A 27,011-nucleotide genomic window follows, 5' to 3' on the forward strand; every position below is an offset into this window, starting at 1 on the left:
CCAAGATTATTCAAGGCAAAAATAGACTTGTGTCCCCATCATTATTCAAGGTAAATCAATAGTAGTCTTGTGTCCCCAAGATTATTCAAGGCAAAAATAGTCTTGTGTCCCCATTATTATTCAAGGTAAATCAATAGTAGTCTTGTGTCCCCAAGATTATTCAAGGCAAAAAAATAGACTTGTGTCCCCATCATTATTCAAGGTAAATCAATAGTAATCTTGTGTCCCCCAAGACTATTCAAGGCAAAAATAACTTGTGTCTCCATCATTATTCAAGGTAAATCAATAGTAGTCTTTTGTCCCCAAGATTAGTCAATGCAAAAATAGTCTTTTGTCCCCCAACATTAGTCAAGGCAAAAAAATAGACTTGTGTCCCCATCATTATTCAAGGTAAATCAATAGTAGTCTTATGTCCCCCAAGATTATTCAAGGCAAAAATAGACTTGTGTCCCCATTATTATTCAAGGTAAATCAATAGTAGTCTTGTGTCCCGCAAGATTATTCAAGGCAAAAAATAGTCTTGTGTACCCATCATTATTCAAGGTAAATCAATAGTAGTCTTATGTCCCCCAAGGTTATTCAAGGCAAAAAAATAGTCTTGTATCCCCATCATTATTCAAGGTAAATCAATAGTAGTCTTATGTCCCCAAGATTATTCAAGGCAAAAAATAGTCTTGTGTCCCCATCATTATTCAAGGTAAATCAATAGTAGTCTTGTGTCCCCCAAGATTATTCAGGGCAAATAATAGTCTTGTGTCCCCATCATTATTTAAGGTAAATCAATAGTAGTCTTGTGTCCCCCAAGATTATTCAAGGCAAAAAATAGTCTTGTGTCCCCATCATTATTATCAATAGTAGTCTCGTGTCCCCCAACAATATTCATAGCAAACAATAGGACTTAGGTCTCCCATCATTATTCAAGTTAAACAATAGTAGTCTTGTGTCCCCTATCTTTATCTAAGATCAACAATCGTGGTCTTGTTTCCCCCATCATTATTCAAGTAAAAAACAGTTATTTTGAGTCATCCAACATTAATTACAATAAACAATCAGTCTTGTGCCCTCCATATTATATTGAACAAAACCATAATACACTACTGCAGTATCAACAACAGCACAAACTTTTACCCTTACAAAGCAAACTTTTCAACAATAGGATTTCTTTGTTCATAATTTTTTCATTAAATGAACACAAAAATGTTTGCATTGTAGAAGTAAGAAACAGACATGCTTTGCTATGTATTGCAATTGCATCATCTTGACAAATGTCAGTGTGCTATGATAGACAAATAAATCAAGTGAAATGGAGAGTTGATTGATTGCCATCAAATTTGGGTGAATAAGGCCACCCCCTGTACTCGGTTTGCAATGAAACTGGAATCATTAAGCTGAATTTAGACAAAATTTGTTTGTTTAGCAAGGCAAACTGGTCTAAGCACAGCACGACAGAATACAATAGACCTACAGCTGTGGTTTACTGAAAATTGAGCATGCTTGTTTAGACACACATGCAACTGCAGTATGCATGGCTGTGGTAAGTTATAACGATATCACAGTTCACACTGACACACCATTTGACAGGAAATTATGTAATCAGTAATAATTTCATACCATAAAACCGAAAGCATAAAAAAAGATGCAAAACGATTTTACATTTTAAATCAAAGGTTGAATACATTTCAAATACAATTGTATCTTGATAGCAGCTCCGGTGAATGACATAAAGGAGTAACTTACTTGACAGTGGCAGGAGATGGGATTGTCTCGGAAGTGATTACTCCTTCTTTAAAGTTTTTCAAAACTTCGAATGCTCTGAGAAGTTTATCTGCAACAGCTAGGGCCATTACCTGATAGTATTATTTAACCTATTCTTTAAAATTCTTAGCTTTTCCCTCGGCATTTTCACTTTTTCTTACTACTATCGACAATATCATTCCTTGATTCTTTCCCACTCCATTTTGCCTTATGGAAGACTGGGTTCAAGTGTTCAGTTTGTTGACATTTTGTGACTTAGTGGGGAGGAGAGACACGAACTAAATCTAAGAGTTCTAAAAGATCAAAACACTGTTTGTTTTACTGCTGAAATTCAGTTAAATGAAAATATAAAATATTCTTCAGCGCATACACGATCAGAATAATTTCTTTATTTCACGTAAGATTGAGTCACTTCAATCTCATTGCTTTCTTCCCTCCCCCAGTAAGGTAGAAATTGTCATCTGTTTTCCTATTATTTTTCCTTTTCATTCACGGCAAAGCGATTCGTCGCCTTCATATTACTTGGCAGTCTATCTAGTTGCGCGATGCTGTGCAAAAGGAAAATGAAATCGTGACAATCGGCAGAAATATGTTCTTAGAAACGCTTGTCTTGGACGTGTTAACATCGAGGATTTTTTAAGGCAAGCAATCTGTCTAAGCGATTTATTTTCTATTATGTAATGAAATTTCTCTGTTCCCCCGTCATTCTATCCCTGCCATTTTTAAATGCCCGATTGGTAACTTTGCAAATCAAATGTTGCTCAAGATTTTCCTCTTTGCTTTTACGAAATAAAAACTTCAGAAATGGCATCAAGCGTTGAAGGTCTCCAACGCGAAGAAAAGGATTTTCTGCAAGCAAATACGGTAAGACATTCCACAAATTTCTATTTAACTGCAAATTGCAAGTGAATGAAGCGAATGGTTGAATTCGGAAACTGAACATTCATTTTGCTTATTTTGATCGAAATATCATTAAACTCGTTTTCTTTGTCGGCTTCGCTTTCTCTCGTTTAAGTTCATACATTAGTACATTTTATAGATTCGTTGTGTGCGCGATTTGTTTTCCCAATATTTTATTGCAAAACATTCTTTCTCTATTTTCCTTTTGCAATCTGATCATGCGTGTCGTTTAACTCCTGTACATATATCATACAAGGTCGCGGAGTACTCGGACTTAGCTTAGAATAACATATCAATGAGAGAATAACATATCGTCGGTTTTGCTACATAGTCTTCTGGAGTAAAGGGTTTGACGCAGTTCCCAAGTGTAATGAAGAATTGAGCGACTTTGTGCTTGGAGAAGCCATAATCTTTTATACAAATATTCTTTTGTCGAAGGTCGAAGTTGTTGTGTTATTCGCTTGTCGATGTATATCTATCATTGAAGCGTTCGGGTTTAACTTTCTATACCAATTCCTATAAAAAATCGAACAATGTTGTGGCTCTCATCTTCCTAGTTCACAATTTCTTTCAAATTTCATCTCGTCAGTTAGAGGTATATTTGAATTTCCGTGAGACATTCTTCAGCCAATATCCCCATACTTTTTCCCAAACATGTTTCACTCCGAACGAAAAATCAAAGCATAGTCTCGTAACCTCGCATACGATTGGAATCGATCGTCGCTGAATTCTCTTTCGCGATGTCATCAACAAAATTACGCGATGAGATCTGAAAATATGCTACAATGTCGAAGGCAATCTGAGACGGACACCAAGCGATGTGTGTCAATTTGAACGACATTATGACCTCAAAGTGATGTTTCACGTGTCTTCCTTATTTGATATTCATAACAGTATATGTCGAGGAAAACATGGCGACAAGTACTAAAAGAAAACGGAAAATTGGACGCATGTGTTGCGCCATTTCTTCCCAAGGCATTCACTGCCCAACTACGCAGTACTCGCCAGATATTACTTTACACTATTTTCCTGACGAAGAAAAAGACTTGAGCCGACGACAAGCATGGACTAGGTTCATTCGCAAATATCGGCCTTTCTTTGTGCCTTCTCGGTCTAAATCTTCCTCCATATGCTCGCTGCATTTCGAAGAAAGTTGCTTTTCCATGCACAGGAATGTCGCTCGCGCGTTGGGTATCAGAATAAGGTTAAAAAAAGATGCAATACCAACTATAGATGTGCCGAATATTCAAGTCGGTACTACAAAGTGTGATAAAATAGTGTCTAAAAGTACTACGTCAAAGAAGAAGAAGCGTAGTCCTAGGAAGTTAACAAAGGTTTGTTTTTCACTGTAAAAATATCTGATGCGCCTTGTATACTTATCGACAGATTACTTGCGGCAATGCTTGAACCATCTTCTTTCTTGCTTCGTATGAGGCTCTGCAATTGTCAATGAACTAATGTCAACACATTTTTTTGACAGGCTAATCTTAAAGAAAGTGACAGTGGCAGGCTTCCAAAACAGCCGGTGCAAAAGGCCTCCAAAAGGTATGCCTTCTTTTCGATGGGATGATATTATTTTTGAAGTTTGTAAACTCTGCAATGTCTTCCTTTTGCCCACTCGCAGGAAACTCTCTCGCATTGACAACAAACCTCGGAAGGTCATCAAACACGACCCAACTTTATCCTCCCCCGAACAGCATGACAATCTTAGCGCAGTTAAGGATGAAAAAGAGTCTGCCACATCCATTGAAGATAACTCAAACGGTTTGCCTGACGATAAGGAAGTGAATGGTATTCCTGTCGATAAGGAATTGAATGGTTTTCCTATTGATAAGCAAGTGAATGGTTTTTCTACTGATGAGGAAATGAATGGTGTTCCTGTCGTTAAGGAGGCAATTGGTTCTGCTGTAGATAAAGAGGTGAATGATTTTCCTGTCGATAGGGAAGTGAACAATTTTCTTGTTGATACCGAGTTTCCTGTTGGCCCACAAGCGTTTGGTCTCGTCCCGGTCTCAAATCCTATCTCGGAGCCAATCGAACCGAATCAGTGTAAATGCCGTTCAGACTTCGACCACCGATTTGCCTCTTTGGAAAAGAAATTCACTCTTCTTCAAAATAAACACGATGCTCTTCAGCAGTCGCACGATAAGTTGTCTCAGCTCGTGGAAGCTCAAAATTACCTGCTTACATGCTATTCTGGTTCATCGTCAGCTTATGTGCATGCAAGCAGTTCACTTGTTGACTCACCTTCAAAAAAACGCTTTGGTTCATCAAATTGTGAGTCGTCGGATACGTCACTCGAAATTTTAAAGCAGCGCCCCTCCTTTGAAACTCCAGATTTACCCCCCGTAACATCGTTATGCAGCGAGAAACGGCAATACATTCTTCCAAAGAGGGCTACAGCTTGCGACATTTTACATCTTTGGGAAGATGGCAACAGCGAGATTCCACCGGTTAAGAACTGGCCACCTTCGCAAAAGAACAAGGTGCAAAGTAAGCTTGGACGATGGAAAAGAATTGTGGATATCTTCAAGATAGAATGTGACGGAAACATGGATTTGTTTCAAGAAAAGTATTCCAATGACAATGGCGATCTATTACCAGTCACGACGATCTTGGCGCTCAACGAGAACAAGTTGTCATCAGACTTTCTTAGCAAAGGATATTGTAATGTAAAGCAAGATACAATTGAGCTTAGTTCTCCTCAGCAGAAATTGGAAGTGAGAAAGACTCCGAGAGCAGTGTTTCTTGCAAAACTTACGAGATCCCTGATGATAAAAAGACGAACCGTTACGTTTTGCCACGAAGGGCAAGCGCACGAGACGTCGTGCACCTGTGGGAGTACGGCTGCGATGATTTCCCACCGCTTGCCACGTGGACCAAGGCTCAAAAAATCGGACAGGAAACAAAGATATTTCGATGGAAGAAAATCGTGGAACTTTTTAAAAACGACTGCAATTCGAACTGGGATCTCTTTTACGAAAGATACTCGAATGATAACGGTGAACTGTTGCCGTTGGCAACCATATTATCCAAGTTGCTTAATTTGCTCACCACACGGAAAAACGTCAATGGTAGAAAAATCTTCGACAGATGATGGAAGGTTGTCCGAGATGGCCGTCACTATAAAGAAAGAGAGAATTACTTCAGAGTCCGACAACGTAGCTCTTCCACGAAGGGTGACGGCGTTTGAGGTTGTGCGATATTGGACTGAAGGCTCAAATACGTTTGGACCGGTTAAGGACTGGACCCGAGCGCAGAAGATGGGCCAGGAAACCAAGGGCGGAAAAGAAAGAAAATTTTGGAAGGTCACACACTGATAGTCTGGGAATTTTGTCGGAGGTACAGCAATCAGCGTGGTGAACTGGTGCCGGAGCACAATTTTGGCAAAGTACGATGCCGAGAACTCCGGAAAACTGAATCTAAGAACTCGCCATACTGATAGTCTAATGTATGAATGCACGCTTGATCGGCAATGTCGGAAGGGGCACAACTGAAGTCTAATGTAAGAAGGGACATCACTGATAGTCTAATGTATAGAAGGCACACGCTGATCAGCTAATGTAGGAAGGGGCACACATGATGTGAAATGTAGGAAGGGCACACACTGAAGCAATGCTATGGAAGCAGGCACACACTATAGCTAATTGGAAAAGGAACAAAGGGAATCGAAGAATGATGACATTCTGAAATGGTCAATCCACAAACTGATTACCGGGATCATATATTCCAGTGAGTGCGATAAATACCGCTGTTATTTTAAACGGATACCACTCGAGTGTCCCACCAGAAAGTACAACTGCCTAAACGTATCGGTGCGAAGGAAATCGTCTGGCTTTGGGATCACGGTTGTCGAGAATTCTCCCGTGAAAAGATGGTCTTCTGCTCAGAAACTTCGCTACACCACAAAGCTTTCAAGATGGCGGAAAATCGCTGACATATTTCACCAAAAGTGTAACAGCAACTGGCGTACGTACGAAGAAAAGTATCCCAAACCGAAACATTATGAACTTTTAGCCCTCTCTACTGTAATAGCCATGCAAGATGAAGAACAAGACGAGAGTTTCCAGTCTACGACGAAGCCATTGTCTGATCGCCGCATGGATTTCTGGGATGCCAATAATGAGCCATGTGTTAAAAAGAGCGGGAAAAATGATGAAGAGAATACGGTAAAAGCTACAGAAATTGAAGATGCTGTTGAAGACGTCGAGGATAGACATAATGGAGTTGAACATAGTCAGAAGGACCATTCTGCGGATGACTTTGATTTGCCTAAGAAAGTGACCGCTCTAGACATCATCAACTACTGGGAAAATGGTTTCAAAGACATGCCTCCCGTTTCACAGTGGACAAGACATCAGAAATTTCGACAACGAGGTAAAATAGCTCGATGGAGCAAGCTGTATGCAATATACGAGAAGCAATTCAATGGCAATCTTGCAGAATTTAATGATCATTACTCGGACGAGAAAGGTCAAATTTATCCCGTGACCACAATCATTTCAATGTACGAGTCACAAGCTGACACCGGCCATCGTGCGATAAAGGAGGCTTCGTCAAAAGGACCGGTCGTACGAAAGTACAACCTACCTCGAAAAGTCGATGCCAAGGATATTATTAATTTGTGGGAGAAAGGAAATGAAGAATTTCCGCCTGTTGCTGCGTGGACAAAGGCCGACAAGATCGGTCAGGAAACGAAAATTTTTCGTTGGAAGAAAGTCGTTGATATTTTCAAGAACTATTGCGATTCGGACTGGGATTATTTTGAGGATTTGTTCACGAACGATTTTGGCGAACTGCTGCCTATCAGCGCGATCATAGCAAAGTATGAAACTAGCTTTTCAAAACGATAGCATTTCGATTGAATTTAAGATGTGTTTTGCAATTATGTGTGTTTTCAAAAGGTTTTGCCGTTGTAGGTTTTCTGGTAGTTTTTGGTGAAGATGTAGGTTATTAACTTAATGATGGCTTGCTAAGGTAATCGCAGGCCTAGCAATGTAGTATCAAAGAAAGAAAAATGTGATTTTTTGGCATTAAAAAGTGGCGAATGAATGTTTATTGTATATATGCATCTGAAGTAAAACGGCGGGGTTTTTTCCACAATTTGTCACACTTTTGCTAACGATTGCCTACTACATTAAAGACCCTAAAACGAGGTAAAAAATTATCAGATCCATAAAAGCGTCAATATTGGGCTGGACTTATTTTATTTCGGGAATAAGCTTCCTTTCCCCATTTCTTATGAACTCAAGAGACAGATATTGTAATTATTGTAAAAAAGATTCTTGCAGATTCTTCAACTACGAAGTAAGAAACCACCATCCTCACGCTTCTCAAATCTCTGTCAATTGCCTACACGAAAATCGGCCTATTTTCAATTATGAGAAGGGGAGACGGGTTTTTCTGCTTCTCAAGTCCGTTCGCCTAAAAAGAACAAGACTGGACAACCCGTGGGACAACCGACCGAATCATATTGATTGGTCTGAGTGAGATACAGAAAACGAAAAGTGTAACCCGCGAGAAGGTTTACGGCCCTAAATTTCTGCCTGCAAAGTTCAAAACTTTCAATTAAACATGGCGGATTTTATTGATTTCGATTGGAAAGCTTGTCGTGAGATTTTAGATGATGTTTTCTTTACGGAAAATGACGCCATAAAAAAGTAATGTAAATATTTTTAATTTGCATTCCCACCATGTTCTATCTAGAAATATTTTGAACTATATGATGCGAACGTCCATATTATCTAATAGAGTGCCGTCAATAGCAATCTTGCAAATCCATCATCAATGCTCGTTGCTAGATCAAAATAGTCATGATTTACAATGTCCATGCCTTCGTGAACGGCTTTCTGTTTTTTTCGTATGATGTTTGAATCAAATGATCACGAATGGTTGGGATGATAACTATAAAATAGGGAATTTTTGTATAAGAAATTCTTTTTCATATCGAATGGATTGGCAATGATGTACTTTGACGAATTCATATCAGTTAAAATCCTACCATTGCTTCCACAAACCTCAAGGGATCCTGCAGCCTTATTTGAATTTCACATGAATGGTACATAGTTGTGCTTTATATGATGCATGTGCTTAGAGTTAACTCACTTTTGCCAGCCCTGCCTTTCTGGATTCTGTTATAACCCTTTTTTTATCAATTTAGGAATAGCAAGCAGTATAAAGATTTTTGGTTGTTTCTCGAGAGATATCAAAAATATCAAAGAAGAAAGAGGCAAAGCAATGTGGACACCACCAACTCTCAATGTTCTAGTGAAAGACATGGCACAAAAAGTAAGTATTTTGATTATACAACTATAATGGAGGCTCTTTAGGCTTTTACATGGTGGGGGGGATTTATACTTCTGCCTAATGTATGCAATATTGCTGTGATTTCTGAGCATTATTGTATTGGATGTATGGGGTGAGGTGCATAGGCTTACATGTGGATGGGCTTATATACAGTTGGTGTTACATATACACAGGTGGGCTTTTTTTGTGGAAGAAGTTGAGTGTCACAATCCTGTGGGTCTTATTCATAGGAGGGCTATCTGAATACACCTTTTGAACAATTTACATTGCTTTTAAATCAATTTTAAAAATTTAAATTTCACTTTTTTAAAAAATATTAGTTTTGGACCACTGTCCAGATATCGTGGCCAATCTGCAGCCAGCCAGATGGCAGGAAATCGAGAAATGTCACTTTGCCATGCTTGAATGAAAAAATAAAAACTTTTACCATGTCTTGTTGGTTTACCTTACTGACGTTTTTACATTTACTTATGCATAGGGAAAGTGTCTTCATTCCTTGAGTTACCCGAAACCTTCGATAAAAGATATAAATTCAACATTTCTCTGGCTGGAAAAGATGTCAGGTCACTGAAGAAACTATTGCGTGGCAAAGGTACTGAAATATCAACATACAAAGTAAAATAAGGAAACAAAGGAGTGCAAAGTTGCTTGTAAATATGTATTATTTGTGTATTAGTCATGACTGTCAAACAAAATCAGGACTTTAGTTAAAGGGCTCATGATCGTGCGCACGCTCACAAGCGGCCAGCTTACGGAGCGAAACTGTTGTGATAAATATCAAATTACTGATTTGCATCCATTTCCAGATAGTAGTTTAATTTAGATTGCATGACAAAAAAAATAATGTGTTAATGAAAACCATTAGCAATAAAAAGCTTTACATGCTTATGTAAGGAATTTTCTTGGTGCAGTTTCCCTTTATCTAATGCATTTGCAATCACTATCCTGGAGCAAGACCAGCATGTTCATATAGTTATCAGCACAATTCAGGTCATGTGGTCTTGCTATTTTTACTATTATTTACACATTTAACGACACATTAACATCTCAACCTGGATCCTAAACCGCTACAACTATTTATAAGAACTGAAACAGCCGATTTTCTGAGGGCCTTGTAAAAAAATCTATACAAAATTAACCTAAAAGATTACTACATCTATGTATAAAAAGCAACTACGCAGTATAAAAATAGAAGTCTAAAATCTAGATTTTTATAGTCTTCATTTAATAATGATTATGATAGATACAAATTAAGAATTATAAATATAATTTAACATAAATATTGATAAACATGTAAAATATCTACTCATATCAATATGAACAATATGAAAACATCCATAGTCATTTTAACCAAAAAATCAGGATGAAAGATGACTTTCCCAACACCCCAGATCAATATTTAACGTATGTTAACGATTGGAAGCCGACTGACTTCCTCGTATCGCAGTAATTGCGGATCTTAACGATGCGAAAGATAATTTACAACACATCCACGCATGCGTGATGGCATACGGAAACTTTCTCTTTCGTGCAATCAAATCAGATAGTCGTTTACATGCAACTTTACTTTCTTTCAAAAAAATTTTGTGCGTATGATTAATTCTTTCTCTTTTTTTATTTACTAATTTACAGTTGATTATCGTGGCAATCAAAGAGACGAATCAGATTCGTTAACCGTTAATGATTTAGTGGAATTCAAATCCGTAATTCTTTACTATCTTGACTTCTGTCAAAAGCAAAAGGTAGCATTCGCATTATGTTTACCTGCTTTTAGTGTCACCTCTGATAATGTTGGCATCACTCAGCATAAGTACGAACATAAGGAACACGAAAATCAACGAGATTTGTATTTCAGTTTGCAAAACTTCAAAAGCTGAAGTCGGATCAGGAGAACCTGCCCATAAGTCAGTTTCGAGATGCCATTGTGAAGCATGTGAAAGAGCAGCAAGTTGTTATCGTTGCTGGTGATACCGGCTGCGGAAAGTCAACACAAGTACGTAGCTTTCTTAAACTGTCTATGTCAGGGTCGAGGAAATGACTTTTTGAGGACATTTGCAATATATTTGATGAGACGAAAATTTTATCTTCGTGGGTCTTTTTATGCCTAGATGCAGATGACTCGGCACCGGAAGTGGCGTTAAAAGGAGAACACCGGTGGGACGTTATTTCCAACTGAAGTTTTTTATTATTGTACGAAAGTTTATATTTCTCGACGCTAGCGTTTCTTCTTTCACGTCACTTCCGGTGCGGAGTCGGTAGGTAGGTACATGTAGGCCGAAACCGACGGAGATAAAAGTTTTTACCTATCAAATATATTACAAATGTTTTTAAAATCGATTTAACTTTCAAAAAAAAGTTTAAAATCCATAACGGGTTTTTAATATCTATAATGCCTTTTCATAAATGAACATTCTCTATCCATGAATGGATGTAGTTCCACATACGTACCATTATTGTTATTCAAGGCGGGAATTACGTAAATTCCATAATAAATGACAATGTTGGATTTTTGAGTATTTTTCTGTGTACATGTCGTAATGTTTAGTGCAGCTTTTACCGTGCATTTTAGATGGTTTTAAAATGAAAACTTTATTTTAACTTTGTGACATGAGATTAAGTCATTGCTCATAAAATGTTTGCTGTTCTCGCTTTATTTTAGAAATAAAAGATGTTTACTGTGTTTGCACAGGCTTATGCAAACCGAGGAGACCTTTAGGAGAACTCGAGAGCAGATCATTACAAGCCCAAGACGGAAGGTCGAGGGTTGCACCTGCTGCAGAATTCTCACAAACGTCTTCGAGGTTTGCGCAAGCCAGTCCTAACACGAAAAAGATCTTTCATTTCTTTTATGATATAACAATGCAAAACAGGCAAACGTAAAAGAAACGTTTAATTTTCCTCGAAAATGTATTCATGATCGATTTGCAAACTCTCTTTGATACGTCGATTGATTGATTTCATTCGATTTGATTGGTTGAGCTCAGGTCTCTTTTGCACAGGCTAATGCAAACACGGCTCTAGACCAATCAGCGCACGCGTTTTATTGTTTTTATTTTATATTTTATATTTAGATACCCCAGTACCTACTAGCTGCTGGCTTTTCGCAGATTGCTTGCACACAGCCACGTCGTATAGCGTGTATATCGCTTGCGAAACGCGTGAGTTACGAGACTTTGAATGAATATGGCTCAGAGGTTGCTTATCAGGTACCAAATTTTGTATTTAGACATCTTGTCCTACGTTAGACTGCGCATCTGATCGAATGTACTGAAAAACATATAGAATAAATAAGAATGTAATATGAAGCATACTCCGAATAAAAGACTCGTGTTTAACTCAATATTTGAGAAAGAAACAAGAAATTTTATTTGTAAAGTAATGTTTCGAATTTGTTACAAATTCATCATCATTTTCATAAATAATTAAAGTGCCTGCATCACCCTCGGGGAAATTATCAATTTAGATAGAGTTGACCATATTATAAACATTTGCAATATATTTTTTAAGACGAAAATTTGATCTTCCTTGACTTTTTGGACGTCAAAGTTGGCTTTTTTCGCGTTTGACCGTGAAGTCAGTGCTGCCACTCAGTGTATGAACATTTCACCAACTAAAACTTTGTTTTCCACCTACCTCCCCCTACGATGATTTTCCTTGTTTTCCCCTACTTTTCCCCTACCCTGCAACAAAGCCCTCTATTATATACCTACGTCCGGTCGGATCATTGAATTTTTTAGTCTGTTTTAAAAAAATGCATACAAAAAAAGATTTATTGAAAACTAAGAAAGAACATCTAGACGACAAAGTTAGTAATTTGTCGTAGAAGTAATGACATGCAGGTGGCAAAATGACACACTGAGTTTTGCTAAGTTGCTGATCTTCTATTGCCATATATGGTCACAAATTATGCCAAAAGGAAGATTCTGTTACAATCACTTGCTAAATGGTGAAAACACAAGAAGAAAAGAGTATTTTGGGCAAAAAGGAGGCTCATTTTTAAACGATTTTCTTTTCTCCCTACAATCTCCCTACATTTTACAGTTTTCCCCGTAGGTTTCCCCTACCACCTACAAACCATTAATCCTCCTACTGTAGGGGATTTCTCCTACGAGTGGCAGCATTGCGTGAAGTGCTGTGACTGGGACTAGTTCACCGGACGTGACGCACACTGGAGAACACGCTGCTTTTTAACACTATGCTCAAAATGTCAAGCAAGATCCAATTTTCGTTGTACAAATTATATTGCAAATGTTTTTAAAATCGCCAACTCTATACAGTTTCTACACATTAGATCGACATAAGTAATGTTCAACCGATCCAGTTTATGGATTAGATTCGAAATAAGTAATTTTACACCAATCCAATTTGTAGATTAGATTTGAAACAAGTAAAACAAGGCGAACGAAGATTCTTTTTCTTACCGAAGGTACGATAAAAACAGTTTCCCCTTTCTAGAAATATCAATTAGCTAAGGAGACGTTTGCTTCTCTTAGAATTCTTTTAGAATTGTTAGGTTAGTGTTCTGGTTTTAAGAACTATTTTATTATTTTTACCATTCACTATGGTATTTGCTCTTTTTAAAACAATTTTTAAACTTGTCATCACGGCAAAGTCTTTATTTTATTATTGGCAAATTTATTATTTCATAACAACATTTGAGTAGAAATAAAAACCATTACCAGCCGACAATTTAAAGAAATATAGTTCAAAGCAAATTCCGAAAAAGCAAGACATCTTGAGATTGCAAAATATGCATCAAAACAAGACGAGAAGTGAACTGTAAATTTTCGACTTTATTTTAAAGTCATCCTATAAAGTCGTAAATTTACAGTTCACTTCTCGTCTTGTTTTGATGCATATTTTGTAATCTCAAGATGTATTGTAGAAATAATTGAGTACTCCTTAAATGAAATTTGCGGGTCGAAATTGCATTTTTTATCGCTGGAAATTGAATACAATTATTGAAGATTTTCTAGCGTAAAATACAACTCAGGGGAAACCCGTTGTTTCATTTGGTTTTGTTTGAAGCGGCAGTGACACTTCATCAAATGCACTCAATCCCCGTTGCTGTTCAAATGAAATTTTCACTTGCAATTTTTCTTTAAGGAATATTCAGTCATTTCTGATTGTTGTAAAACGAAAAACAAATCATTGGAAAGCTAAAGAGCTCTTCTTTCTTGTTGTGTAAAAATATAAGCGTATAACACAGCATCAAATGCACGAAATAAAAGATGTTTACTGTGTTTGCACAGGCTTATGCAAGCCGAGGGGACATTTGGGAGAACTCGAGAGCAGATCAGTGCAAACTCGAAACCGAAGGTTGAGAGTTCTCGTGTGCGTCTCCGAGGTTTGCAGAAGCCAATGCAAACACAAAAAAATCTTTTATTTCTTATAAAAAATAATTGTAATGCGAAGCAGATAAATTTATAACAAATGTTTTAATTCTCGTGTAACATGTATTCTTGATCGATTTGCAAATTCTCTTTGATTGAATTAATTGATTGAGCTCAGATCGGTGGTAAGCGCACACGTTTTATTATTTTTATTTTATAAACTATTATTGATACGCACTTTAGAGTGGGAATATCGGAGAGATTTTCAAATGTAATGATTGTTCTTCATTTGTATTTTATGTCCATCACAGGTTTGTTATTACGTCAGTTATCGTCGGATCCATCGTTATCTCAGTACAATATCATCGTGATGGACGAAGTTCACGAGCGCCATATTCACGGGGACTTTTTACTCGGGGTTCTTAAGGGATTGGTGAGAGCAAGAAGTGATTTAAAATTGATCCTTATGTCAGCGACCATCAACATCGAGTGAGAAAACAACGTGAAAATTAATCGTTGTAGAAAATATTTTAAGTGCATTCTTTTCTTTCGTCCTATTTTAGTTTTTTCTTTGTTATTTTCCCTTCCTTGTATTTTATCTCAAATCACTCCCCCCTTGCTCCATTTTCTTTATTCACCTTCGTGTTTTTTTTTGTCTCTATATCATTTTCTTTCTCGTCTTTTGCCTTCTCATGGTTTTGGTTCGTCGAAATTTCTTGATATGATTTCTTTTCTTGTTTTCAGGTTGTTTGCCACCTACTTCTCCGGTGCGCCTGTCATACAGGTATGAATCCGCTAACACCAATAGCGTGGCGAGCCCGCCAATTTAATCATGTTGTATTGTCGTGATTAGCATTCACCATGTGAGAAAGATATTGCACAAATCGTTTTAAAAACTCTTTTATTCCAAATTTCTTAAACGAACATATCTCTTAAATTGTAGGTTGCCCATATGTTGTACATTCGATCTGCTTATGTAATTTATCTTTTATTTAATCTTTATTTAAGTTTTACTTTTATTAATCTTAATGCTTGTAAATAACTGTATTATTGTAACTATAGATAATAATGGTGTATTATACATGTAGTTCGGTTGTAAAAACTGCAAGATGTATTCATATTGAACAATTTTTTGATTTGATTTGAAAGAAAAGATGTTTACTGTGTTTGCACAGGCTTATGCAAACCGAGTTGACTTTTGGATGAACTCGATTGAGAGCAGATCAGTGCAAGCCCGAGACCGAAGGTCGAGGGTTGCACAAGCTCAAGAGTTCCGACAAACGTCTCCGAGGTTTGTATAAGCCAGTGCAAACACGAAAAACATCTTTATTTCTTTTATAAAATAACAATAATGAAACAGACAAATTTAAAACAAACGTTTTTATTTTTCCTCTAAAAGATGTTCATGATTGATTTGCAAATTCTCTTTGATTGATTTATTGTTTCGATTGATTTGATTGGTTGAGCTCAGATCCGTTTTGCACTGGCTAATGCAAACACGGCTATAGACCAATCATCGCACGCGTTTCATTGTGTTTATTTTATAATTCTTTATGAATCTATTGTTTTTACCACCGAGCTTGTGGCTGGCCTCACTACTGATTACTTTTTATCAAACGCATGATCACAAGATTGGAAGATTAGAGCTAACTCTTTCCCGCTTTGCAGGTTCCTGGTCGTCTATTTCCCATTGAAGTACGTTATAAGCCACCGTCGATAGACGTAAGTTAACTTGATAAGTGTTTGTGTATTGTAAACATTTTGCCTTGGAGTGTTAGAACATTTCATGGTAGGCCACTAAGTGAGACGGATAGGTTTTTTGCTTAGAGCTCAGCTGTATAATCACGTGGATGTGAACGACTGACTTCCAGTCCTTATCTCCATATTCCCCATATTATGTTTGTAAAAGATGATCGTCCAGGTTAATAAAGTCCTGAGAAGGACTGTTTTTGATGTTGTTGACTGACGTTTCGACAACCTTAGCGGTAGTCATCTTCAGAGCCATTTGACTCTGAAGATGACTACCGCTAAGGTTGTCGAAACGTCAGTCAACAACATCAAAAACAGTCCTTGTCAGGACTTTATTAACCTGGACGATCATCTTTTACAAACATATAACGATACTCCTGGGTTCAAACCATTTACTTTATTCCCCATATTGTTCTTAGATAGCAACTGTGCAATCACGTGGATCTGAACGACTTGATCCCAGACCTTATCTGCAAATTCTTCAGACTATCGACACCAAGGTGATAAAATGTTTCAGTCATAATACCCTATAATATGCAATTATTCGATTTTCCTTTCCTCGTAGTATTCTGCCGACGAGAGAGGAGATTTATTGATCTTCCTCAGTGGTATGGCCGAAATTTCTGCCGTACTGGACGCCGCTGAAGAATATGCACAGCAGACTCAGAAATGGATCGTGCTTCCATTACATAGCGCTCTGTCTATAGAGGAACAGGATAAGGTAGCAGAGCTGCTGATCTTTATTGTGATGACACGATGCTTGAGCGTGTCAAAGCTATGTTTAAGTTTGAGAAAACGATGTCTAAGTTCGTAACACGATTTTTCAGTGTGGCAAAGAGATGTCTAAGTTTGCCAACACGATGTTTAAGAACGATAACACGATGCTTAAATGTAACAACACGGTGTTTAAGTTTGACTACACGATGTTCTAGTGTGATGTTTTTTTTTGATAATACGATGTTCAAGTTTGACAACGCGATATGTAAGTGCGATAAAACAATGTTTGAGTTTGAAAACACGATGTTCAAAAACGATAACACGATTTTTAAGTGTGACAACACGATGCTTAAATTTAACAACACGATATTTAAGTGTTTTTACACGTCTTTGCTTCTGTCGTCAGCAAGTAAAAGCTTAAAGTTTCATGTAGTATATATAAAATATGCCATCACCTATGAAATTATTGCTCTTGCACAGTGCTTTCTATATTAGTCTATGTACAGTTAATGTTCTGTATATTTAATGCTTGTTTAGCTCATATGTTCATTCCAGCCACGAAATTATTTTCAACTCACAATTGACAAGGTTTTGATGGAAAACACACGCTTTAGCAATTTTCATGGTTCTTTAGGAAATATGATGTAGTTCGACTTAACTTATGAAACATCAATAGTGGTGTCGTTTCAGCAGTTCAATGTTACTCCTGCGATTGTGTCATTTTTCGAAACAGTGTCAATTGTTTTCAAATCTACAGGTTTTTGATGTACCACCAGAAGGAGTTAGAAAATGCATCGTATCTACGAATATTGCAGAAACATCCGTGACCATAGATGGAGTGCGTTTTATCGTTGATTCTGGAAAGGTAAATGGAAAATATGAATTGGATAAGAGTGAATTGAAAATAGTGAGCTTTTATTAGCATTCTTAGTCAACAAGTTAAGCTTCTTATAAAGCACATATTCCCTTTAGGTAAAAGAAATGAGTTATGATTCTATAACTAAAATTCGGAAACTCGAGGAGTTTTGGATCAGTCAAGCAAGTGCTGAGCAAAGAAAGGGCCGAGCTGGTTAGTAATGTGAAAAAAGATTTCTTTGTATAAGAAGCGAGTGACGCACGTTAAGTTTGTTGGTGTCGCATGTGATGCAATGTAATGAATAAATCTTTGTAGTGTGAGAAATGAAAGATACACACAAAATGTGTCAACGTCATACGTAATGCAATGAAATGAATAAATCTTTGCAATTCAAGAATCGAGCGATATAATAGAGTGTGCTGGTGTCACATAGATAGATCGATAGATAGATAGATAGAGATATAGATAGATAGATAGATAGATAGATACATACATAGATACATACATACATACATACATACATACATACATACATACATACATACATACATACATACATACATACATACATACATACATACATACATACATACATACATACATACATACATACATACATACATACATACATACATACATACATACATACATACATACATACATACATACATACATACATACATACATACATACATACATACATACACACATACATAGATAGATAGATAGATAGATAGATAGATAGATAGATAGGTATTATCGATTAAACAAGGACAATAGACCCAATTGATTAAGCCAGACTTCCTTCGACTGATGCAAGGATGCAAGAATGCATTACATTAGTGTAAAATTATGCAAAAAAAGTGATTCAAAAACAGTATTTGTTTCACAAATGTTTCATTCACTTCAGGTCGTACTGGACCGGGTGTTTGTTTTCGTTTGTATGCAGAAAGTGATTACGAGGAATTTGCCCAGTATTCAACTCCCGAGATCCATCGTGCTCCCCTCGACAGTATCATTTTGCAGATGATATCCCTTGGTATCCCCGATGTACGTAACTTTCCTTTCATTGAACCTCCGCCCAAATCCTCCATTGAGAACTCGGTGTATGTGCTGAGGCAACAGGGAGCGCTGGATAGCAACGAGGAAATAACTCCGACCGGTCAAATGCTGGCACAATTGCCGGTTGACGTCGTGATCGGTATGATCTGACATTATTGATGTTTTTCTCGAGTGAGTATCAACCATAATGCATTGTGCGCGTTTTCCTGTATTTTACGTTGACTTGGATAATCTCAGATTTCTTTACAAAAAATAGCGAAACTACTGTAGAATCAGATATATCAGCTATTATTACTTAAAAAACGAATAATTTAACAAGGATTACAGCGACTACGAAGGATTACTCGAAGGATACTGCTTCGAAAAATTCCCAGTAATATAACGCGCGCATTGCATGATGGTTGACACTCACTCTTCAATTTGTTTATGAAGAAAAAATTTAAATATCTCTTCATTCTCTTGGTATAGTTATTCCTATCGTGATATATTTTTCAAAAAGCTTTAAAGCATAAACTCGTTTTCAACCCAGAAATCAAAACGTTTTTTGAAGAAAAATCAAAACTCTTAATCTCAAAGACTTAGGCTCCATAGTAAAGCTCGTGAAATTTAACAACCAGTTGAAAATATGGCGGTTTAATTTTGCAAAGTTTGTGTACCGAAACCCGTATTTTAAGGGGGGGAGGGGTACTTTTTCGGTCACCCACTGTGCATCTTTAAAGTTCCCGTGTAAAAACATGAACAGACTGGGGCCGATTGCACGAAGCCAGGATACCGTTATCCATTGGATAGCAAAAATTTTAAAACTTGTGAAAAAAGTGGTTATATTTTCTTTACGATCATGAAACTTTGTAATTGTTGAACCAATATTGTATTTCATTAATTGCACAGTTCAAATCGTTGATTTGTCCTTTTCAAGAGATTTTTGAAACGTTCAAAAATATTGCTGTTCAATGGATAGCGCTATTCGACCTTCGTGCAACTGGCATCTGGCGCGCAAAGCAAGTCCCTGATATTCCTTCCAAAAAAGGTTAATATAAAATGCCATAGGAGTTTTCTATAAGAGTTTATTGTTCATCATTTAGGTAAAATGCTGATTATGGGTTCCGTATTTCATATGGTCGACCCAGTCCTAACAATCGCCGCTGCAATGAGCGTCCAGTCTCCTTTCACGCGCCGTTTCACCAACGACCCGGATGTGATGAGTTCAAGGCAACTGCTGGAATCGGAGCACGGGGATCCGTTCACATTATTGAACGCGTTTGACGAATGGTTGCATGCCAAAAGTAAAGGTTCGTCGAGCCGGAAGTGGTGTCGAAGACGCGGTCTTGAAGAACAGCGGTTTTACGAAATGGTCAAATTGAAAGAACAATTCGAAATGCTGTTACACGATCATGGCTTATTGAAGGAAAAGGTTTGTCTCAAAATCATTTTTTTGAGTGTTTCTGATTGCGGTCCTAAACACAACACAAAAAGCTCTTTGTTACTCCCCTCCCTCACCGAGATATTGTTATAAATTTTAAATTATTGAATCCGAGATAATTCTACACAGCACTACTTAGACTTACAGTAACTTGTCAACTACCGTGTGAAGAATGAGGTTACTTTGTTTTATGAAAGAAGGACGTATTGTCGCAGAATTCGTTGAGCTCATCCAACAAATTGATCTGCACTCAAATCCTCTTAGTTGTGGAATTTATGGAGAAAGAAGTACGATATGCTTGCAACAATCTCGGGCTACATAGCATTCTAATAACTCTACTGACTATAGTGACTAATCTAATTTCTTTTACTTCTATTTATATCAGTTGTATTGTGACATATGAAAAAATAACTTTCTTGCAAAAGTGACATCAAATTAGGAAATCACATGCAAATAGTTAGGAAATGTGAGTACATACTTCATGTAATGGGAACTGAACCTAAAATCTTTGCACGAAGGCTTTTTTACGATGGTTTACAATTACGTTTATTTTCTCTTCATCATGCAATCTAAATCACACAACAGGTATCGTCTCTTGAATTTAAAAATATCCTACATGAAAGTGAGCTTTAAAAGGTGGTGGTATGGTCAGTTTCACTCACCATTCAGCAACATTGTTCTTTAGTAACAGTCATCCTGTAATGCAGTTTAAAGAATACCCTACATGAAAGTGAGCTTTAAAAAGTGGTGGTATGGTCAGTTTCACTCACCATTCAGCAACATTGTTCTTTATTGGTCAGTTTCACTCACCATTCAGCAACATTGTTCTTTAGTAACAGTCATCCTGTAATGCAGTTTAAAGAATACCCAGATTATCGTATCAAAACAGGGCCATCGTTTTTGGTGTTTTAGAGGTCGGCTGGATTTATTTATTTAGCACTTAAAATAATTTATTTAGTGGGGGTCTTTCTTTTTGTGAAGTTTTTATTTATACACATTTCTGATAACTGTTAGCAGTAATTTATCTTTGTAGAGTCCGCCAACGTTCAAAAAATATTTGTTTTTTTATTTTTGTATTCAACTACTCATCTTCTTGCTTTCAGACGCAAAATTCCCGTGAAAGGAAACGAGAAAATCGCGACAAACTACGAAAATTGAAGAAAGAACACGGCAGGGGTCCACGACGACCTCAACTCTTGAAACTGGGACAACAAGGGATAGACAATGATAACGATGAGGACAAAGGAATGGAAACGGATGTACGGGATTTGGAATTCAAACTGATTCACGACATGGACAAGCTTCAACGCAATTCTATACTACGGCGATCTTTTACGTTGAAGGATATAAACTTGCTTAAAATTATCTTGTGCTGCGGTCTGTATCCACAAATGGCTATCCCTGACGAACACAACGCGTCCAAAAATGTATCTGAACATGTTTTTCATACAGTAAACAAACAGTATTTAATGCTTCATCCGACTTGTGTTTTCGTGAGTCAACCTGATTTGTTGACTGCTATACATGTCAAGCCGAGCGCGTCCGTTGTTAGATCCGAGAAAATGGTGAAGGATTCACGACATTTTCACGACGACATCCGAAATGATCACGAGTTAATGTCGTACGTCAGTCTCTTGGAGACGCGAAAACCGTACGTCATGACTGTAATGCGAGTACCCGGTTTGCAAACGTTATTGTTGTTTGGACGTGGTATCGATTCTAATGTTGATTGTACCCGGCTAGTCATTGACGATTGGATTGAACTCGGTATACCCGATTCTGAGCATGCTCAGAAAATTATCTCTTCCGTGATACACTTACGGAGCACGTGGGATGCGTTGTTGAAATGCAAGATTGAGGAATCCCGTCGGGAGACTGGTAACGATACCGAGTATCTTGAGTATATACTTTCGACGAAACTTTCCGAATTTCTTGACTGTAATGTTAGCTACTCTATGAAACGTCTACATCTGACTGATGTGGGAAACCTTTATATAGGTAACCTTGGTCACCACTATAATGTCACTGGCAAATTGGAAGACGATGAAATAACCCGTTCCCATCACTCGGATGTTCGGCTCGGCGCTCTTGCCCCATTTCTCGGTGACAGGAAAGCCGTAGTAGAGGCTCATCCTCGAAAGGGAGGAGTCAAAGTGAATGATTTCTTTACGTATAACGATCTGAGAGATGAAATTGAGGCCCAGGTAGCCTCGCAGGCAGCGCAGTATATTCAGAGGCATTGGACGTGCGAAAAGTGCGGGACCAAAATGGTGGTCACGGTACTCGAGAGGATAGAACACGAGAAACATTGCTTACAAGAGACAGGCGTTGAAAAAAAACCTTTTAAGAAAGACGAGTCTGAAGGAGATGCCGAGGACAGCGATTTAAACCGATTGAGAAAATTGTTCTTTTGTCCCGATTGTAATAAAGAGTTCAAGTTTACTGTAACCGAAATACTTCGTCACAAGAGAAGTCACAAATAAAATCTTTTTTCTTTACGACTGTAAAGTTTGCGCCTACAGACAATAAACATTTAGACAAAATTCATCTTCGTATTTTTAATTTTTTCATAGAATGTCTACTTTGCAAATCATATTCGATTGGTGGCAAATATGTACAGAAACAATATTGTGGTCGGCTAACCAAATCTCTTCATTTTATTTACAAAATTTTACTTTTCTATTCGAGTCCAGTGTCGACACATTGTTCAGAGAAGAACTCGGTCTTATAATTTTTACTGGGACTATCCTCTCTCTATTCTTTACCAGTCTCCTGGTTTGTGTGATGAATGCGCATGTGCGTACGTAAATTGCTGGATGATATAAACTTCCACTTGCAGATTTTGCATTGGTACGGTTTTTCTCCCGTGTGCGTCAGTATGTGCGATTGCAGATTACCGGATGTGGTAAACGCTTTAGTACACTGCTTGCATTTGTACGGTCGCTCTCCCGTGTGGATTCTTACATGACGTCTGAGGTCGCTGGAGCTGACGAAAGCTTTCGGACAATACGTGCATTTGTGGGGCTTTTGTCCGGTGTGAGTGAGAATGTGCCGCTGAAGATTAGTCAGTTGGGCAAAACCTCGTTGGCATATATTACAGGTGTATGGTTTCTCGCCGGTATGTATTCTATTGTGAATCTTTAGATGAGCAGCAAGAGCGAAAGCCTTTGGGCAATTCTCGCACTTGTATGGTTTCTGTCCGCTGTGTATGAGCACGTGACGATGAAAGTTCCAGGATCGCGTGAAAACTTTACTGCAGTGTGGGCATTTGAACGTCGCGTTCTCTTCGGGTTTTTTATCGTCCTCCGAAGTCTTTTCTTTGCATTTCCCATTGTCGTGCATGCTTTCGTTCATCGCGGGTCGAAGCTCGCGGATCACAGGATACGGCGTCCCGACAGGCCCCGCTGGCATCAAATGCATCGGATATTCTCGGAATAAGGCGTACGCGGCCGGAAAAGGTACGGGAAACGACAAAAGCTGCGGGATGTCTTGTACGGGAAAAGGGAAATAATGCATCGCTTCGGGGAATACTAAAATAGTATCAAAAATATTTAGTTGAAAACAAAATAAAATTACTTGATTCGTAAACACAGCAAACTGAATTCAACTTTATGGTAAATGGAGGTCTATCTTATCACATAAGTCGATGATATTTCTGTACCAAGAAACAACAATTTAAGACAGTTGAATGCTTGAAACCACTCATAATTTCATTTCATACTAGTAGCATTTACGGATGCATATTTTTCCGATTTTCTGTACTGAAAAGCGCATTTTGTTTTGACTGTAAAAGTTCTCTTGTCTTAAACGTAATTTGAATTTGCCGCTAATGTCTAACCACTTGGACGTTCAATTGGACAATCAACTTGTTTGTTTTAAACACGTGCGCCACTCAGTGGGAGCTCTTTATGACCATGTGGCGTCAGTCTAGCATTGCAGGCCTCTCTGCCTCTACTGGGACAAAAAAGCTCTTGCAACGTTCTCGGGAGTTGAGTTTTCATCGTGAAAATATCTCACTTCCCGACTACTTCAATACTCTCGAGCTCTATGGTGGTTCTCGTTTGAATTTTTTCTCCGAGTTCGTCGTGTTCCGGTCCGGTGCGGATGCATTTGCGAAATCATTCCTAAAGTCTGGAGTGCTCCATTCATCAAGTTACAATAACAATTTGAATTTTTATTATTATTTGTACAAGTCTGAGTAACGGTTTTCTCAAGATGTTCAAATTTGGCGGTCGAAATGCAAAAATGGGCTGATGTGAATTGCATTGGATGTTGTGATCGTAGATACTTCTTCATTCTCTACGTGAAGTTTTCGATGGGCAAAGCGATTATCAAATTCAATAACTTCGTATGCAAATCGAACCAGATCACAACATTAAACACGCCAATTGTGCAGAAATCAGTGCAAGAAAACGCAAGAAATGGACGAAGTTTTCCGAATGCGCGGAATAGCTCTTGCTTTTTTCTCCGTGTGTTCACCTGTGCTCATCATGTAAGTTTGTATAAAAAATATACAAGCTATATTAATCATATTATGGGATTAACTGCATGTATAAAAGACAAATTGTAATGAAATTGGTATAGCCTATTAGGCAACAGCTGGGGTTCGACTCACCCATGACGGCCTTGATTTGAAAACTTTTGTCGCAACTATTGGTGCGATAGTCGTTTCTTTTTTTTTATTCAATTGTTCGCAATTTCTTTGCAAGTTCTTATCTGCTCGTGATGTATATCTTTATGAACTTTTCTAACATCCCGTACACTTGCCAACTTCAGCATCATAATGATGTTATTAAAACGCCGAGGTGCATGCGCGTACGTAAACAGTCATTTTCAGTTGCTGCGTCCACACTAACTATTTCGAGATTATGCATGCATTTCCGTCTTCAAAAAGTAGTCTATGACTTAGGATGATACGAGAAACGCTTTCTACATACCTCTATCGCCAAACTGCACGGCTAATGGTTTTTTGAAATCCTTTTTCTTCACCAAAAACGAATGTGGCATTTTGAAGCTGAAAAACTGAACGTCGTTGAAAGTCTATTTGGCTAAATCTTTTTTACGTTGTTTAATAAACGATGCACGTTCAGTGATGTTGTGAAAGCGACTGGTGACTTGAAGTGGATTTGTCAGGTCTTATATACCATCACTTATATGGTAACAGGTGTTCTGAGGTTCATTCGTAATGGACAATGTATCAAGCAGTCGAGTACCGCACATTCAAACAACCGACCAATCAGAACACTCGTGGTCGCCTTAACGAACAATGCGTCGGCACAATGCATTGTGAATAATTTATTGCGTATTTTGAAAAATCAATGAATCGTTTCGAATCTCGTGGCAGCATACAATACCTCGCGCGTTTCTTGTCGTTGTTCTTTTCAGGGCGAGCGCGCCGTCCATAGGAATCTCGCGACAGCTGTTAAACTTTCGTAATGTGCAAGCTTAATAAAAAGAATACAAACATGCCAATTATAAATCTAAAACACAAAAGTCTATATTCACAAAGTTAATGAGTGCACGCCTTTCATAGCAATAAGAACAGTTACACTGCCGTTGTACGCTTACAAACGAACCCCGCCAGCAAAATACACAAATTTAGCGGGAGTTTAAACTCTGAATTGCCAAGTGAAATGAACTATTAGTCAGTAACCTTTTCGTTTAGATTTGGGAATGACTACTATCTTTGCCATGTATGATACTTTTGATCTCTGATGAGCACTAAATTAATCCGTCTAATCGAGTCGTGCAACACTTTCCTTTAAAATGTGGTCTTGGGGAAAATAATCGTTTTAGTAGTGTTAGATTGCTTTTTTGGAACAAAAAATCGTTTTGCAGCGACGGAGTATATAAGAAGATGAATTAATTCTATAAACAGTGTCTGAAAATAGGTGCTCAATGCTTAAGCGTTTTGCACTCTACAGTATTTGATGGATTTGCTTGTGCCCATGTGCTTTGATTAGTTGGCCAAGAAAAGCGAAAGCTGTAGGACAGTCTTTCATCAAAATACTATTGTTCTATCATTCAGGTACCGGCCAATGCATGATAAACTGTGAAATGGGTCACCTGTTTTTGATCATTTTTCATGTGCAAGAGCTCTCTTGCGTCATACAGGTGTACTCACATGTATTTTATTCAAAGGCCTTCTGCACTCCCATAGAGGGAAAAAGTGCTGCTAGCTGTTTTGAGCTAGAACTTCGTTTTACAGTCTTAAGCGTCTGTCATCAATAAAGGTTATTGTGTGCGTAAAAATTATAGTTGTTTGAAAGTTCGTGTTGTTTGTTATAAAAAAAAGATATAGTTTGAAAGTTACAGGTAAATAGTCATCGAGAAATGTTTCTGGCCATAAGCAATATAAGATAAAATAGTGATTAGATGAAACGTGCACATGCAATTGTCAACCGTTGTTTAAGGCCTGAATTTTGTACTCATGAACATATGCCGAGTCCATTATTTTCATAAATGAAAAGTGATTACATTTCAGAGCACTAAATACAAGATAAAATGATGATTGGATGAAACCTGCACATGCATGGTCAACTGTCGTTTAAGGCTTGGATTTTGTACTCGTGAACATATGCCGAGTTCTTTATTTTCGTAAATGAGATTACATTTCAGAGCACTAAATACAAGATAAAATGATAATTGGATGAAACGTGCACATGCATTGTCAACTGTTGTTTAAGGCTTGGATTTTGCACTCATGAACATATGCCGAGTCCTTTATTTTCGTAAATGAGATTACATTTCAGAGCACTAAATACAAGATAAAATGATGATTGGATGAAACGTGCACATGCAATGTCAACTGTTGTTTAAGGCTTGGATTTTGCACTCATGAACATATGCCGAGTCCTTTATTCACGTAAATGAGAGGCGATTACATTTCAGAGCACTTAACTATAACATTAAG

General features: G+C 37.7%; 4 protein-coding genes and 1 long non-coding RNA gene across 7 annotated transcripts in view; 2 read left to right on the forward strand and 3 right to left on the reverse strand.

Annotated features, from left to right (window-relative positions):
- LOC124443716 (huntingtin-like) overlaps positions 1-1,974 on the reverse strand; it is a 54,331-nt gene extending 52,357 nt beyond the window's left edge. For all 3 annotated transcript variants that reach the window (XM_046994224.1, XM_046994223.1, XM_046994222.1), the window contains exon 1: positions 1,738-1,974. In XM_046994224.1, coding sequence (XP_046850180.1) covers positions 1,738-1,844 — 107 coding nt within the window. In that variant the 5' untranslated portion in view covers positions 1,845-1,974. The remainder of the gene's footprint in view (positions 1-1,737) is intronic.
- Positions 1,975-2,990: 1,016 nt separating this feature from the next.
- Positions 2,991-7,707, forward strand: LOC124443482. Its single transcript, XM_046993938.1, is given in 5 exon segments — positions 2,991-3,989; positions 4,136-4,200; positions 4,280-5,363; positions 5,366-5,740; positions 6,312-7,707. Coding segments are annotated over 5 exon segments (3,144 nt in total). The 5' UTR covers positions 2,991-3,566; the 3' UTR covers positions 7,509-7,707.
- Positions 7,708-8,229: 522 nt separating this feature from the next.
- Positions 8,230-22,645, forward strand: LOC124443483 (probable ATP-dependent RNA helicase DHX34). Its single transcript, XM_046993939.1, has 17 exons — positions 8,230-8,315; positions 8,816-8,943; positions 9,440-9,553; positions 10,594-10,703; positions 10,817-10,954; positions 12,033-12,167; positions 13,333-13,387; positions 14,606-14,783; positions 15,039-15,078; positions 15,963-16,016; positions 16,463-16,543; positions 16,609-16,764; positions 17,518-17,625; positions 17,733-17,829; positions 18,527-18,817; positions 19,761-20,089; positions 21,202-22,645. Exons 1-17 carry the CDS (start codon positions 8,230-8,232, stop codon positions 22,579-22,581), a joined length of 3,480 nt encoding a protein of 1,159 aa, XP_046849895.1. The 3' UTR covers positions 22,582-22,645.
- LOC124444079 lies at positions 20,509-21,006 on the reverse strand. Its single transcript, XR_006947820.1, has 3 exons — positions 20,869-21,006; positions 20,761-20,794; positions 20,509-20,667 (listed from the first exon to the last, which is right to left on the reverse strand). It is a non-coding gene; the product is annotated as an uncharacterized LOC124444079 (long non-coding RNA).
- Positions 22,642-25,434, reverse strand: LOC124444077 (zinc finger protein 239-like). Its single transcript, XM_046994660.1, has 2 exons — positions 25,036-25,434; positions 22,642-23,628 (listed from the first exon to the last, which is right to left on the reverse strand). Exons 1-2 carry the CDS (start codon positions 25,103-25,105, stop codon positions 22,853-22,855), a joined length of 846 nt encoding a protein of 281 aa, XP_046850616.1. The 5' UTR covers positions 25,106-25,434; the 3' UTR covers positions 22,642-22,852.
- Between the last annotated feature and the right edge of the window lie 1,577 nt (positions 25,435-27,011).

This window comes from Xenia sp. Carnegie-2017, unplaced genomic scaffold (genome assembly GCF_021976095.1).
Source record: "Xenia sp. Carnegie-2017 unplaced genomic scaffold, XeniaSp_v1 HiC_scaffold_21, whole genome shotgun sequence".
Taxonomy (NCBI): Eukaryota; Metazoa; Cnidaria; class Anthozoa; order Malacalcyonacea; family Xeniidae; genus Xenia; species Xenia sp. Carnegie-2017.